This window comes from Triticum aestivum, chromosome 1A, assembly GCF_018294505.1.
Source record: "Triticum aestivum cultivar Chinese Spring chromosome 1A, IWGSC CS RefSeq v2.1, whole genome shotgun sequence".
In the NCBI taxonomy this organism is placed as follows: domain Eukaryota; kingdom Viridiplantae; phylum Streptophyta; class Magnoliopsida; order Poales; family Poaceae; genus Triticum; species Triticum aestivum.
The window spans coordinates 2,630,174-2,643,453 of NC_057794.1; the positions used below are offsets into that span (position 1 = coordinate 2,630,174).

General features: G+C 45.7%; 1 protein-coding gene across 1 annotated transcript in view; it reads left to right on the forward strand.

Annotated features, from left to right (window-relative positions):
* The first annotated feature begins 2,108 nt into the window (after positions 1-2,108).
* The window catches only part of LOC123071326 (protein ROOT HAIR DEFECTIVE 3-like), a 61,251-nt gene continuing 50,079 nt past the window's right edge, over positions 2,109-13,280 (forward strand). The window contains exons 1-13 of the mRNA XM_044494869.1: positions 2,109-2,247; positions 2,357-2,420; positions 2,528-2,633; positions 4,135-4,205; positions 4,298-4,361; positions 4,464-4,529; positions 4,599-4,646; positions 4,740-4,802; positions 4,896-4,952; positions 7,765-7,911; positions 8,381-8,449; positions 8,536-8,627; positions 10,361-10,439. Coding sequence (XP_044350804.1) covers positions 2,109-2,247; positions 2,357-2,420; positions 2,528-2,633; positions 4,135-4,205; positions 4,298-4,361; positions 4,464-4,529; positions 4,599-4,646; positions 4,740-4,802; positions 4,896-4,952; positions 7,765-7,911; positions 8,381-8,449; positions 8,536-8,627; positions 10,361-10,439 — 1,065 coding nt within the window. The remainder of the gene's footprint in view (positions 2,248-2,356; positions 2,421-2,527; positions 2,634-4,134; positions 4,206-4,297; positions 4,362-4,463; positions 4,530-4,598; positions 4,647-4,739; positions 4,803-4,895; positions 4,953-7,764; positions 7,912-8,380; positions 8,450-8,535; positions 8,628-10,360; positions 10,440-13,280) is intronic.

The following is a 13,280-nucleotide window of genomic DNA, read 5'->3' on the forward strand; positions in this document are numbered from 1 at the left end:
ACAAGGAATTGATCTTGATGAGGATAACTTGGCAAAACGTAGTTGGGAGGGTAGTAGATAGTGTTTTTTCTGTGATCAAGATGAATCAATCCAACATATTTGTCTCAAATGCCCACTAGCCAACCTACTTGGCACACATTGCTTGTGGCCTTTAATGTCAATCGTGCTAGTAGCATTGCTACATTATTTGGGACATGGCTAAATGAGATAGAGCCTTACATAGGGACGCATATTCGAGTCGGAGTGGGTGCATTACTTTGGGCTATATGAAACTATCGGAATGACATAATTTTGCACAGACAAAACACCACAAACGTTTTGCAGGTCATCTACAGAGCAACTAGCTGGATCCGTAAGTGGTCATTACTCAGCTGTGCGGAAGTCAACGAACATATAGCTTATGGATTCAACCGTCGAGAGATGGTAGCACGGGATACATAAAACCGGTTTGGATAGCGGTTCAACAATAGGATAGGTGTATAGTTATCTAGTCATATTTTTACTGGTTGTGACAATGTTTCTTTTTTCAACCCATTTTGAGATCTTCGATCGAACTACATACATGATGGGTATTTTGGTAAATATAATATGGATGCTTGTATTATTTTGATGTAGAGGCTGAGAGTAATCCTTCTTTTCCAAAAAAAAAAAAAAGAAGAAGCCGTAGCTGTGGTCCTGCCAGGCAAGACTAGAGACCACGCGCAAGACTAAAGACCTGGCTGGAGGCCACAGCAAGTGGCAGGAAGCCAGCAGGAAGTTGCATGCATGTAATCAGGCATAAATATGGCTAAGACAACGCTGTGGTTTAGCTAGCACTGCCCTTGTGCTATCACCTTAGCGCGCGCCTTCTCCAAGGTCTGTATCTCTTCCCGTCCCTGGTTGGTCTGATCGAGGATTCCCAGATTGCTATCTTGCTTTCGCGCTGGGTTACGATGTAGATTTATCCCTTGTTCGTCCTCCTTCACGTTTTATGCCGAGTTGCTGCCAGATTGTTGCAAAAAAAAAGGTTTATTGGAAAAATCCAGTTTTCGTTAATTAGTTTTTGTTAATTAGTTTCCTGTCAAGGATGGTAAAAATTAAGGGAAACGCCATTGTGCACTTGTTTGTTTGGAACGCCTGATTTTCATGATCTCTATCTTTACCATGCATATCGTTTGCATGAAACTGTCAACCATTTCGCTCCCCATCCTCAAGTTCCTTGCCGGAGCAGCCCCGCTGGCGCACCTCATCAGCGACCTCGTGAAGTGGTTTAGCACTTAGCAGCAGAGGAGATGGATCAGCTATTCCACCAAAAAGTGGTGCCTACTGCAGCTTCTTCAAGCTCATGCTCATTTTTGCCGCCATCAGCTGCTCTTGTTTGCTATGGCGACGTTGTTGGATGTTGGCTGAGATTGTGGTATACCCAGGTCTATTTGGTGCTGAGTGCTGTGGCTTTAGGTCACATGTATACGTGATGATTTTGCTTTTGTGGTAGCTTTTGGCTGTAAATTGAAAAAAATGCTACAACTTTGAGGCACCACAATTCTTCCGGTGTTCAATATTGTTCCAATCTCATTATCTTCTGCAACTACATACACAATCCAGTTAATGGACTAGTCATCAACTGTTTACTTCTAATGCGTATCTTCTTGAGGACTGTCCATGCATGGTAAAATACGAACGTGGACATGACCATGAGATCAGGAAACAAATTTTTTTGCATAGGAAAAATAGACAGAAACAAAGTGAAGTATTGGGGTAGGTGGGGACATTTCAAGATACTCTGGCGGCATACTTCTTATAGCAAATTATTATGTCAGAAAAATCTGATAAATTATTAGTATATGTGTCCACTTACTGCCCATTTCTTCGAAACATCATCTACTGCCGGCATGCCCATTTGTAACCAGCTGCACTGTACATACGCTGCACTGCAATGATAACTAAAACCAGTATCATCTAAAATAAGTTAATCACAAAAAACAAGCTCTAAATATTTCGTAATGCATTGATTATTAGAGTTAATAATAATCTAAAAAATATTAAAGTTACAGTTTGTGTTCTTTTTTACCCTAGTTTGTTCTTATTTAGATAAATGTGCTGACAACCTTACAATGCACGTTGCAGAAATGGAGGACCACTGTTTCGCAACACAGATAATTGGTTGGGATGGTGTTTTGGATATTCCCAAATTTGACGAATTCACCAAGCATGTTAAACTGAACGACCCATACTGCGTTGTATCAATACTGGGGCCTCAAAGTAGTGGTATGGGGTTTCTTCGCTACTTACCTTTCCATCCTGGTTTAAGATACATTCTTTTTAACTTGTTACACCACTGGTCATCAGTTCCGTTTCCCCCAACTACTTTTTGCAGGAAAGAGTACACTTCTGAATCATCTATTCGGAACCAATTTTCAGGAGATGAATATTGAACAAAGGTATGCTATCACCATTTATACATATTTTGTGCCTTTTCTACATATGTAGTTTCATGGCTTTGGTGCAACCGGTTGTCCTTCTATAAGAAAATTCTTGGAATTTTCAGGTCACAAACTACCAAAGGTGTATGGTTGGCGAAGGCCAAAAATATTGGGCCATGCACCCTTGTAATGGATTTGGAAGGAACTGATGGAATGGAGAGAGCAGATCGGGTACTTCAAAATAAGAAGTCTTCCATTCAGATTAGATTTTTTTTCTAGGACACGCATAAGCATGTATATAATCAATTAAGAGAGAAGTGGGAAAGAGCCCGTCCAGGTGATATTACAAAGTGCACGACAGTGCAAACACCACTCGTGCTCTAACCCACCTAGCCAGAACTAATCAGACTACTCCCGGTTATCCCGTAGGTACAACCACTGACAGAAACCATCAACCCTCCGAACTACATATGTCTGCAAGGTGTCAGGTCCGCCCCTCCTGCAGGATCCATTGCAAGCACCGCCGAAGTGGAGAGTCATGCATTGTCGAAGACGATGGCATTCTGGTGTTTCCACATCATCCAACATATTAGGAAAAGAAGCGTGCGCCAATCCTTCCAATGACGTCAGCCGAGTCCCTCGGCGGTGAGCCAGGGGACTAGGTGCTCACCCAATCTATCCGGACCAAAGCTGCAAGGACAGCCTGCCAGACCACTCGTGCGAACAAGCATTAGATCAACATGTCTCCATGGATTCCTCGCCCTGGTCACAAAGAGGATAAGTGGCCTGGTGTGGTAATCCTGTCTGAGCCAGCCAGTCCAAAGTCCATCACCTATTCCGAAGCGCCATCGAAGAGAAAAACTTGCACCGGTGACGGGCCTTCAACTTCCAAATCAACTTGGCCGCCGGGTCATGTTCGTGACTCACAAACTTGCTCGGATACGCCGATCACACCGAGAAAGTGTCGGATGCTTCCCAAGCCCATCTCACTCTGGCGAAGTGGGAAGCTTTTGCTTGACTCTTCTAGTAAAAAAGTATATTGACTGGCCAACCGAGGCCAGGGCACGGGCGACCGCTGCTCTTTCCTCTTCCAGACCTCCTGCTAGGGCACTCCACTGGGGCCAGGTGTGGCAGGAGGCATTGTCGTGGCGATGATGATGGAGCAGTGAGGTGGAGGGGGCGTACGTCCAGGGACGTCGGGCCCGAGGCAGAGGCGGGGCTCATGTCGACGGAGGAGGAAGCCGAGAGTTGGACGCACGTCGTAGCGACATGCGACTGAGAAGTGGCCGCCAGAGCCGGAGTGGCTACCGGCGCAGCTCGGAGGAGAGTTCGTTCAGTTGGCCGGTCGTGCACGCTCCATTGAGATTAGATTGGAAGTTGTAGTATCATAGAGCACACATGCTTAGGCTAACTAGTCAACGCATGGGCTAGTGTGCATTTCCTTTATAACTGCCCAGGCATCTCGAATGGTCAACTCTTTGCGCCTTCAACTAACAAGCCTATAGCCTCGACCCCTCCAACAAACTCAATTTCAGAGTATTCCTAACTTGCAGTGGAATGATAGATTCAGCTTATTAAGGCAGACTAATATTGTGCTCACAAGCTGAAGCGTGCATATTTTGATTGCCCGTGGACATGAGGGCCGTGACATCGTTGCTTGTTATCAGAATTTCTGTTATGGCACTTTTTCTTCTCCACATTGTTCTCAACTAATTCATCTATGATATTTCAGGATGACACGGCATTTGAGAATCAAACTGCATTATTTGCTTTGGCTGTTTCAGATGTTGTGTTGATCAATATGTAGGTCCTATTTTTCTAATTGATGGAAGCTAAACATGGAATTTCCTAAGTTGCACACTCCATTTGAGTGATTAGTTTTGTTTCTTCCATAGGTCGTGTAAAGATATTGGGAGAGAACAAGGTGGGAGCAGGCCTCTTTTGAAAACCATTTTCCAGGTTAGCTTGTTACACTGTAGTGTGGCGTTACTGTACGTCGATCTTATTCTTTCATGGTATGGGAGACATGATTGAGTTCCCTTGTTCCTTCTATCTTTGTAGGTCCTCATGAAGTTGTTCGACCCTCGCAAGAAAACCATGTTATTTGTTATTCGCGACAAATCAAAGGTGACAGCTTGCTTTTTCTAAACCCATTTTTGTACCGTGATATATTCATTCCTTTTTTGTTTGAAACAGACACCTTTCGAAAGCCTTGTATCCAGTTTACAGACAGATATCCTGAAGGTACACGATTAGATTATACAGTATCATGTTTTCGGTTTGTGACTGACATCCGACTGTCTTTGAAGAAGCTAACCTACTTTTTGTTTATTTCAGATATGGGAATGTGTCCCTAAACCCCAGGACCAAAGATCTACTAACATTAATGATTTTTTCAACGTAAAATGCAAAACCTAATTACTTGTTTCTGGATTTTTTATGCATTATCGCCAGATTCTCTTACTGATATGTGTATTTCTTTTCGACATACAGTTACAATTTGAGAGCCTCTCGAACTACGAGCACCAGGAGGATTCATTTAAAGAGGAGGTTGGTGTAACTTTTTTTTAAACATGATATATTGACAAGGTAGAAAGACAGGTCGCTGATCCATAAATTCGTACAAGATCAAATTTTCGTCAATGCACCTCGTAAAATTTCAATGCTGGGAACTTTTAAATGTGTTACAGTCATTTTCAAATGTGGAAATTTCGTTATGAACTTTTGGGAATTGACCTGGTATTTTCTAAAAGTTATATGATTTTCGTTAGACATACGACACACAAATAAAACAACAAAGAACGAAATAAACCCAGGAGACATGAGATTTTAACGTGGAAAACCCATACAAGGCGAAGGAAAAAAAAAACCATGGGCGCCAGCCAGCGAACTTCACTATATCGGGAGAGATAACAAGCACCGGGGATTGACGAAGCCTACCGGCAACGGACCTCTCTATGTTCGCTCGTCATAATTTATCTTTTATCTTTATACTTCAATTTGGAGCATAACATAACAGTCGGATTTTCTAAAATGTAAAAGTCTCTAATTAGTATAGTAGCAGATGATAGATACTCCCTCCGTTCCTGAATATAAGTATTTTCTAGAGATTCTACTATGAACTATATACGAAGCAAAATGAATGAAATTTATACTTTAAAATATGTCGATATACATCCATATGTAATCCGTACTAAAATCTTTAAAATAACGTATATTAAAGAAATGAGGGAGGAGTAGATAGATATTTACAAGCATTGAGAGAGAGAGGGGGGGAGAGAGAGAGGGGAGAGAGAGAGAGAGAGGAGAGAGAGAGAGAGAGACGGGTCAACAGCTCACCGCCACACAACAATGGGGATCAATGAACAATATCCAATACAGAGTCAGGCATACCATAAGCCGTAAACCTCTAGCATGACCCCAAGACTCGACCTAAGCTTTCATCTGCGTGAGCAATACATTAAACCATCCACACCAATGTTGATAGCGGCGCTTGCTTCCACGACATCCAAGAAGATAGCCAGGACCATCAAACCTGACGCTTGCACAACTCTTTCCGTTTGCTTGCCAGACAACTAGCCATAATTCAACTAGAAGTTCAACATGGTCTGTAGGTTGGAAGGGAACTTGGACGACGGCAGCATCGTGGCAGTGAAGAGGAAGGTCACAGTGGACCAACAGGTTGGCAGTCCAACATCGATCAAGGCCACTGTCTACCGAGCCACAAGAAAACTTGACTTCACATTGCGTCAGTGCTGTGAATATTTGTACTGATTCCCAATCAGTAATGCTAGCCTCCCCCAACATGTTGCCGCCACTGAGGAGCTCGTAGGTACGCTCAGGTGACCGTGGTGGAGAGGATTAATTCGTGCTATGGCGGCTAGTTAGATGTAAGAATACAAGCCCCTAATGCAACGCTTGTGCGAGCAAGTTCAGCTTCTGCCTATGCATGCGGTGGCCACCAAATGCCGCCCGAATCTCCGCAGGCTACGGCAGTATGATTTTAGGATTGACCCTGTTACGAAAGCAAGTTGTATTATTAGAAGGCCAAAGCCAACATGTATTCACATACATGAGAATGCCAAAAGACTATAGGAGGATGTCAAGAGACTAGAATGCAAAAGGCCAAAAGACATCACTAATATAACTCTAACAAGCCCATCTCCGCTTTACATGTTTTACAGACTCTACATGTTTCTTTGTATCTTGCCTTTTTATTTTCGTTTGTGTGTGAGGACAATTTTTGGCTGTATGCATTTTAGTGATGCAGAAGCTGGGTGTAATGCTTAAATTTTTTAAGTAATAAAGCGTCCCCTTCCGAAAAAATGCTCTCCGCACACACAACTCTGACTACTTGTGCCCGAGCCTGCATACGAAATGGCAGTACCTGCACAAATTGCCTTGTCACGTCTGTCCGATTTCGGCTGCTAGAAATCCCCAGTGTCCCGTTTGACCTGGACAATTCTGGATCTAGCAGCTCAATAGCGTCGACTAGGGATGCAGGCCGACGTGTCCTCGCTGTCCGCATGCATCTGCGATGCGAACATTGCACTAATCCTCACTACTTTAGTAACAGTGTTAGTTTAATTTTCTAGTTTGCAGACAGTTGCAGACACGGTCCTCCTGCATCCCGAGAGTCGACTCGCTCGGGCAAGCGTTGCCACCGCGAAGCTCCTGTGGCCATGGCACGTACCCTACAACGCAAAAAACCATCAGTGCAGCACACGGTCAGGTCTACAAAGTGCTGTTGGTGGGGATTGAGCATGAAATTACATCACCTCGGGCGACTCTATGGCCAGCACCATGTAATGCTCCGCAATTCCTGCTAAATGGAAAAAAAATCAGCACCATGAAATGCTCCGCAAATCCTGCTAAATGGAAAAAAAATCAGCACTAGGGATAAAGTTTTTAGAGCATGGCCTTCAAGAGCGTCCGGCTCGGTGGCAAGGGGAAAGGGTTGCTAGCAGAGGACTCATGGTATGTTAGGCATCTCCAACCATTTTCCGCACCTATTCTCCCTATTTGTGAAAATAGGAGCCTCCCCAAACAGATTGGGAGACCAAAAAGATGGTATCCTATGGTTGACCCCGCAAAAAGAAAGGCCCCATCTATACAGTCCCCCGCAAAAGAATACCCCATCTATACACCCCAATTGTTCTTCTCCTCTCTTTTTCCATACTACAGCAACACTATATGTTTGCTAACATTGTTACGGCAATGCGTATAATTTAAGAAGAAAATCAATTGAAATTGTAAAATCCCATAGTTTGAATTTAAATTCTAATTTTCCATTGTTTACTTGGCTCGTGATTGTTGCTGATGTTCCTCAAACCATATCTAACACTAAATTGAATCTGTGAAGGTTTCCGGTTTAAGAAGTAGGTTTCAGAAATCAATTGGTCATGCTGGACCTTCTGGAAATTTTCCGGCTTCAGATTTTTCTGTCAGTACAAAGGAAATGTGGAAGCTCATTAAGGAGGACAAAGACCTTGATCTACCTTCTCATAAAGTAAGCATCTGCCTACGGAAGTTTTAGTTTGAGCTATCAACGTATTTTACTTTGGCTATGTTTGAGAGAAAAGTGAATTTAAAACTGAAATATTTGATTGCTAAGTATTTCATCAGGATGCCTGTAGAAAATTTGGTCTCGAGATGCCACTGTAATTTTTAGTATTCAGAAAACTTCATACATGTTTGTCCGCTACTGTTTTTAGCGAAGTAATTGTCATTTTTAAAAAATATTTGTTTTCCTCTGTATTTTGGAAAGAGGTGAGACTTTTTTTTATTACTGAGAAAAAACTAAATTATTAGGTATGCTGAACTATTGAAAATGCAGTAATCTGGTTAGCCAAGCACCTGAAGTATTAACAACCACACTATTTTTGCATATTGAATTATTCAGAAACTAGTTCACTATTATATGGCTACAAAACGAGGCATTAATGTGTATTGACATATCTTCTATGTACAAAATTCAGGTTATGGTTGCTAGAGTGCGCTGTTGGCAAATCGGTAGTGCGAAAGTATCTAGTTTTACAGCTGACGAGGTGATTATGGTACCCATAATGCACAATATAAATTGTTGGGTTCATGCACTAACCAACTGATACTATATGTATTTATATATATAAAGGAATGGAAACATTGTGAAGAGGCTGTTCAGAATGACTGTGTTCCAGGGTTTGGGAAAAAGATCAGCGGACTTTTTCTTAGATGTTTATCAGAGTGAGTCAATTGAACTTTTCTGGTCAGAGATATTTCCTTTCATGTGGTTGTGGTATACCCAAGTTTCGGAAAACTTGTCCAGATTGGTCACTGCTATTTACCAGTTTGGGCGATCAGAAATTCAAGCCAGTTTATTCTATGTTTTCAAGTTAGGACAATTATTGCCAAGTATGTCCATGTCAGACTCCCACCCACCCCTAGTTGGTGATTTGACGACACGTACAAACAACCGGCGTCCCTCGCGTCGCCCCCGCCCTGGGCGACTCGGGGGCTCTCCAACCCTAGGCGCCGCCGCCGCCCTCTCCTTCTCCCCTCCTCGCGCCGCCGCCGGGTGACGCCGCCGGGTGAAACCCGCGTGGCAGATGGCGGCGGCGGGGGACTCCCTCTCCCGACTCCCCTTCCTCCGCGGGCAGCGGATCTAGGCGGTAGGCGGCGGTGTCCTGCGGCGCTCGCGGTTTGGCGCGAGGTGGCAGGCCTCGGCGAGCGGTGGCGGGGCGCGGGGCACGCGGCGGCGAGCCTCGGCAGGCGGTGGCAGCTGCGCGCGGGGCTGACTCCAGGGTGGCGGCGCGGGCATGGATTCATCGCGGATCTGATCCTGTGGGCACGGTCTCGGCCTCCCCTGCTCAGCCGGCGGGTCTCGGTGGGGAGGCTTCTCCTTGTTGAGATCTAGCAGCGGGATCATCCAGATCCCGGCAAGGATGGCGGCGACCCGTGCACGAGAGATGGAGGTCTTCGATCGGATCCGGGTGAAAACCTGCTATTGGCTATTGCCAAGGCCGGCGATGGCGACGCTGTCTGCGTCGTTCCCTTCCTGAAGGCATCATCGTGGAGAAGTTCAAGGCCACTCTATGCTACCTCCGGGGGAAACCCTAGATCAGTAGATCGGATGATGGTGGCTCTCTGGTGTCATTCCCCCCTGGGGGCGTCATTCTTGGAGGAGCACACGGGCTCGAGGGACTAGAGGACGGCGACTTTGGTGGAGCGGTACTTCATCTTACACATTGATGGTGGCGGATCTCGGCGGCGTGGCGCTGTGGAGACTCGGCGTCTGATGCGTGGAGATGGACTCGTGCAGGAGGAGGAAGCTGGCTGGCGTCATGGTGGCGTTGATGGCAGATAGGCCTGGCAAGGTCGGTGCTTCAGTTCTGCTCTGAGGATGGACCGAGGGATGAAGGAGTTGATGGCCCTTGCAGCGTGCGGTGCTCACTGTGAGTGTGCCAAACCGGTGTGGGACCCAATTCAGGTAGTGTCTTGGATGGGACACCCGGCTTTAGATGTTAGGCTTTGATGCAATGTCTGTTTGGTATTAGGCCCGGACATTTGGCACGCCTTCATCAAGGGGATAGGAGTAGCAACGGTGTTGCCAAGATGATGGCTTCAGGCTTATTGATGTATCATCTTGTATTGTCTTTGTGAATAATTAATAATATGGCTGCATGCATCGTCCAGATGCAGAGGCCGGGGGTATATCCTCCTTTTCTAAAAAAATGTCCATGTCAAACGGATGGCTTTCTGGTTTCAAATCTTGTCCGTTCCTTCTGCTTCAAACAATAACAAGAATTAGGTGCCAAGCTGGGTAGAATTGTAAATGCAGAAGTAATCCATACGACATGTTTGCTTGCCATATGTGAATTATTCTGTGCCGATGGTGCTTATTTCTTGGCATATATATTATGTGAAGATCGTCAAGAAATACCTTGCCTTTGCTGATTTAGTTTGTCTTTAAATTGTAGGTATGATAAGGAGTCTATTTATTATGATGAAGGCGTCAGAACATTGGAAAGACAACAACTAGTGTCCAGAATTTCGCAGGTTCGTACATATTTTTGAGCTTTTGCGTCACATTTTTAGATTACAGGCACTCGCCCAAGATTTCTCATGATTAAAACCCAACGAAAAGGTTATGATACAAGGAATGCGGAAACAGAGCTATTCAATAGGACTGTAAAAACTGGGGCCTAATAATCCAGACCAGCAAAAAAGAAATCATATAGAGTACAACTACGCCTAACCTATGACAGATTGCTTTATTCGTCATCTTGATTTATCATGCTCAGGCCCCCTTTCTCAAACTTGTCTTCAATGTCATCCAGTGAGACATTAGCTGTGATATTCTCTCATTCATACCCATAAGTATCCTTGAGCAGCATATACCACTTGCCCTACCACACCGTCCCTTTTATATTCTGCAAACAAGTGATGGCTGTGAGGGGCAAGAAGGAAAACCTGAACGGGAAGGGATAACCTTTCTTCCGCTTCTGTTGTCCCAAAAGCTGAGTTTTCCATGGTGCACCCTGTTGGCGCCGCCTCTCATCGCAGCGCCGCACTTCTTCCACGAGCTGACTCACACAACTCTCTCTCTTGTCTCACACAAGAACACACACAAACACCATGTGAAAGACTCAACTCAGACGCACACACACGCCAAGAAAGAAAGCCAATTAACTTTGCCAAGAGGCCTTTCTCCTTGGTCACACGAGAGACTACATCTTTTCCTCAGCCCTCACGGCCTCATCATTTCATTACTCCAATGCAATACATATATATACACCAGGGGTAGGACACACCCACTAACCCGACCACCACGTTGGCCACTAACCAACTAACGCTACATACTTCATGCAGACCCATGCACTAGCCAGCCACTACCCTCGGCAACTAATCCAACTAGCTACTCATGCATGCTAACAAACTCATCCATGAAGCTAGCTAACCACTTGCATGCATCTAACCAACCCATCCAGCCGGTCCCGCTTCGCCGTTCATGCGCTTGCCGTACGCACGGCCGTGCCGCCTCGTGCAGCTTTGCAGCCTCTCGCTGCCATCGGCATCTCGCCGTGCTCGCCATCTCACACGGCAGCTTGGCATCTCGCCTTTTTCGCACGCCTCCGCTGAACCCTTGCCGACCTACAACTTCTGAACCTACACTACATACCTAAACGAAATAAACATGCTGATAAAAATATCAAGATTAGTTATAACACACCCAAGTGCCCGAGGGCTCCTTGCTTCCCGGGATAACGGGCCCCACCATGGGTTTGCCATGCATTTCAGGAAGTGGAAGAGTCGGAACCTCAAATTAAGACCAGTAGAGTAAATAACATGATCACCCTCTAGTTCTCTCTCTGGTAGTGGCATCACGGTAGGTGAAGGTCAAGGTGATTTGTGGCTTCAGCTGCTTCCCTTCAGCCTCCTAACTGCCTCCTCATCCTTAGCCAGAAGAAGTGTATATCTCAAAGTGACCATCTCCTTCAGCTTGTTGTTCTCACCATCCAATTTCCCCCTCTCCATCTTTAGAAGCACGTGTGAGTCAAACGTAAGTGAGCCTTCCAAGCGGTCCCTCAAGATCATGATCAAACAATAGTTTCTTGTCACAGTTTAATCAGCAGTTGACTTGGTTTTTGTTAACACTCACTCATCAATTACCTCAGCTAGCTTCCATTATCATCAATTCGAGCTACAATGTCATGGATCCATGGATGGGGATCGGGAGGAAGGAGGAAGACTATTACAAGACGAAAAAGAGTAAAGTGACTTTCCAGCCAGCCGTTCGCCAGCTACTCGCGCAGGGTCGACTTGCTTAAGTATTGTGCCCACCTTGGCCCATTCCGGGCCAGCCAGCCGAGCTGGTAGGCGAGGCTGCCTCCTGGGCCGGCCCACCACTTGCGCTTGTTCTTGTGGGTCGTCGGCGCCTTGCTCCTTGTCGCTGACAGTTTTTGTCATAAACAGTGTGAATAAATCAGTCCATTTTCTCAGTCGTATACCATAGTAGCAATCTTGGATGCAAATCTTGATGTTACTCTATTGATTACAGATCATCATATTTTCTTTAAGCCATGAATAAAGAGCAAGAGCCATTTTATTGGCTCAAATCAAGATTATACAAACATGATGAGAACACACCCACCTCTAGATAGTTGTGATGTGCTACTGCCGGCACTTTACAACCATCCCTTTATGTCAAGCCATCATCCATAGTTCGCATGTCACCGCCGAAGTCAATTACCGCATCAGGAGAAGATGAGCCCTCCCAAAGATCTTTTAGTGAGCACTGCCATCTTGTAGTCGCGGTAGCACTGTTTGCAACCGCCAGCACCCAACCGACTGGATATGGTTCACCACCACCAAGCCGTCCAGATCTGAATCAGGGCAACCATGTCGGGTCAACCATGGGCAATGACAAGCTACATCCGCCTAACATCATATCCGATAGGCGACCCATCAGCATGACTGCGCATAGTCAACAATTATAAGCTCATAAGCCGCCGATCAGTTCCAAGACTTCGTCCCATGGCAGATTGCGGGGACAGCTGCGAAATCGGTGGCTGCAAGTGGAGGATGTGACCCTGGCTCCCTGACGTGCCAGTTCTAAACATGTGCGACCACCTAGAGTGCCACCTCGCATAGATCCGTGCGAAGAACACCCAAGAATGGCGACCTCTAGCAGCCAGCCCGCAGTGCCTAGATCAGGCTCTACCTCCATGTCACCTACTACATGGCCGTCGTACCTCCTAGATCCGGACAACCAACGATCCAGCGAAATGCCCGCCGGGGTCTGCTTGCTCTTCGCCAACAGGCCCCTTACGCAACAGCGATAGAGGGAGTGTAGGTTAGGCTAGGAGGTGGCGCTGGTGAAGTTCCCTAGTGCCGCCA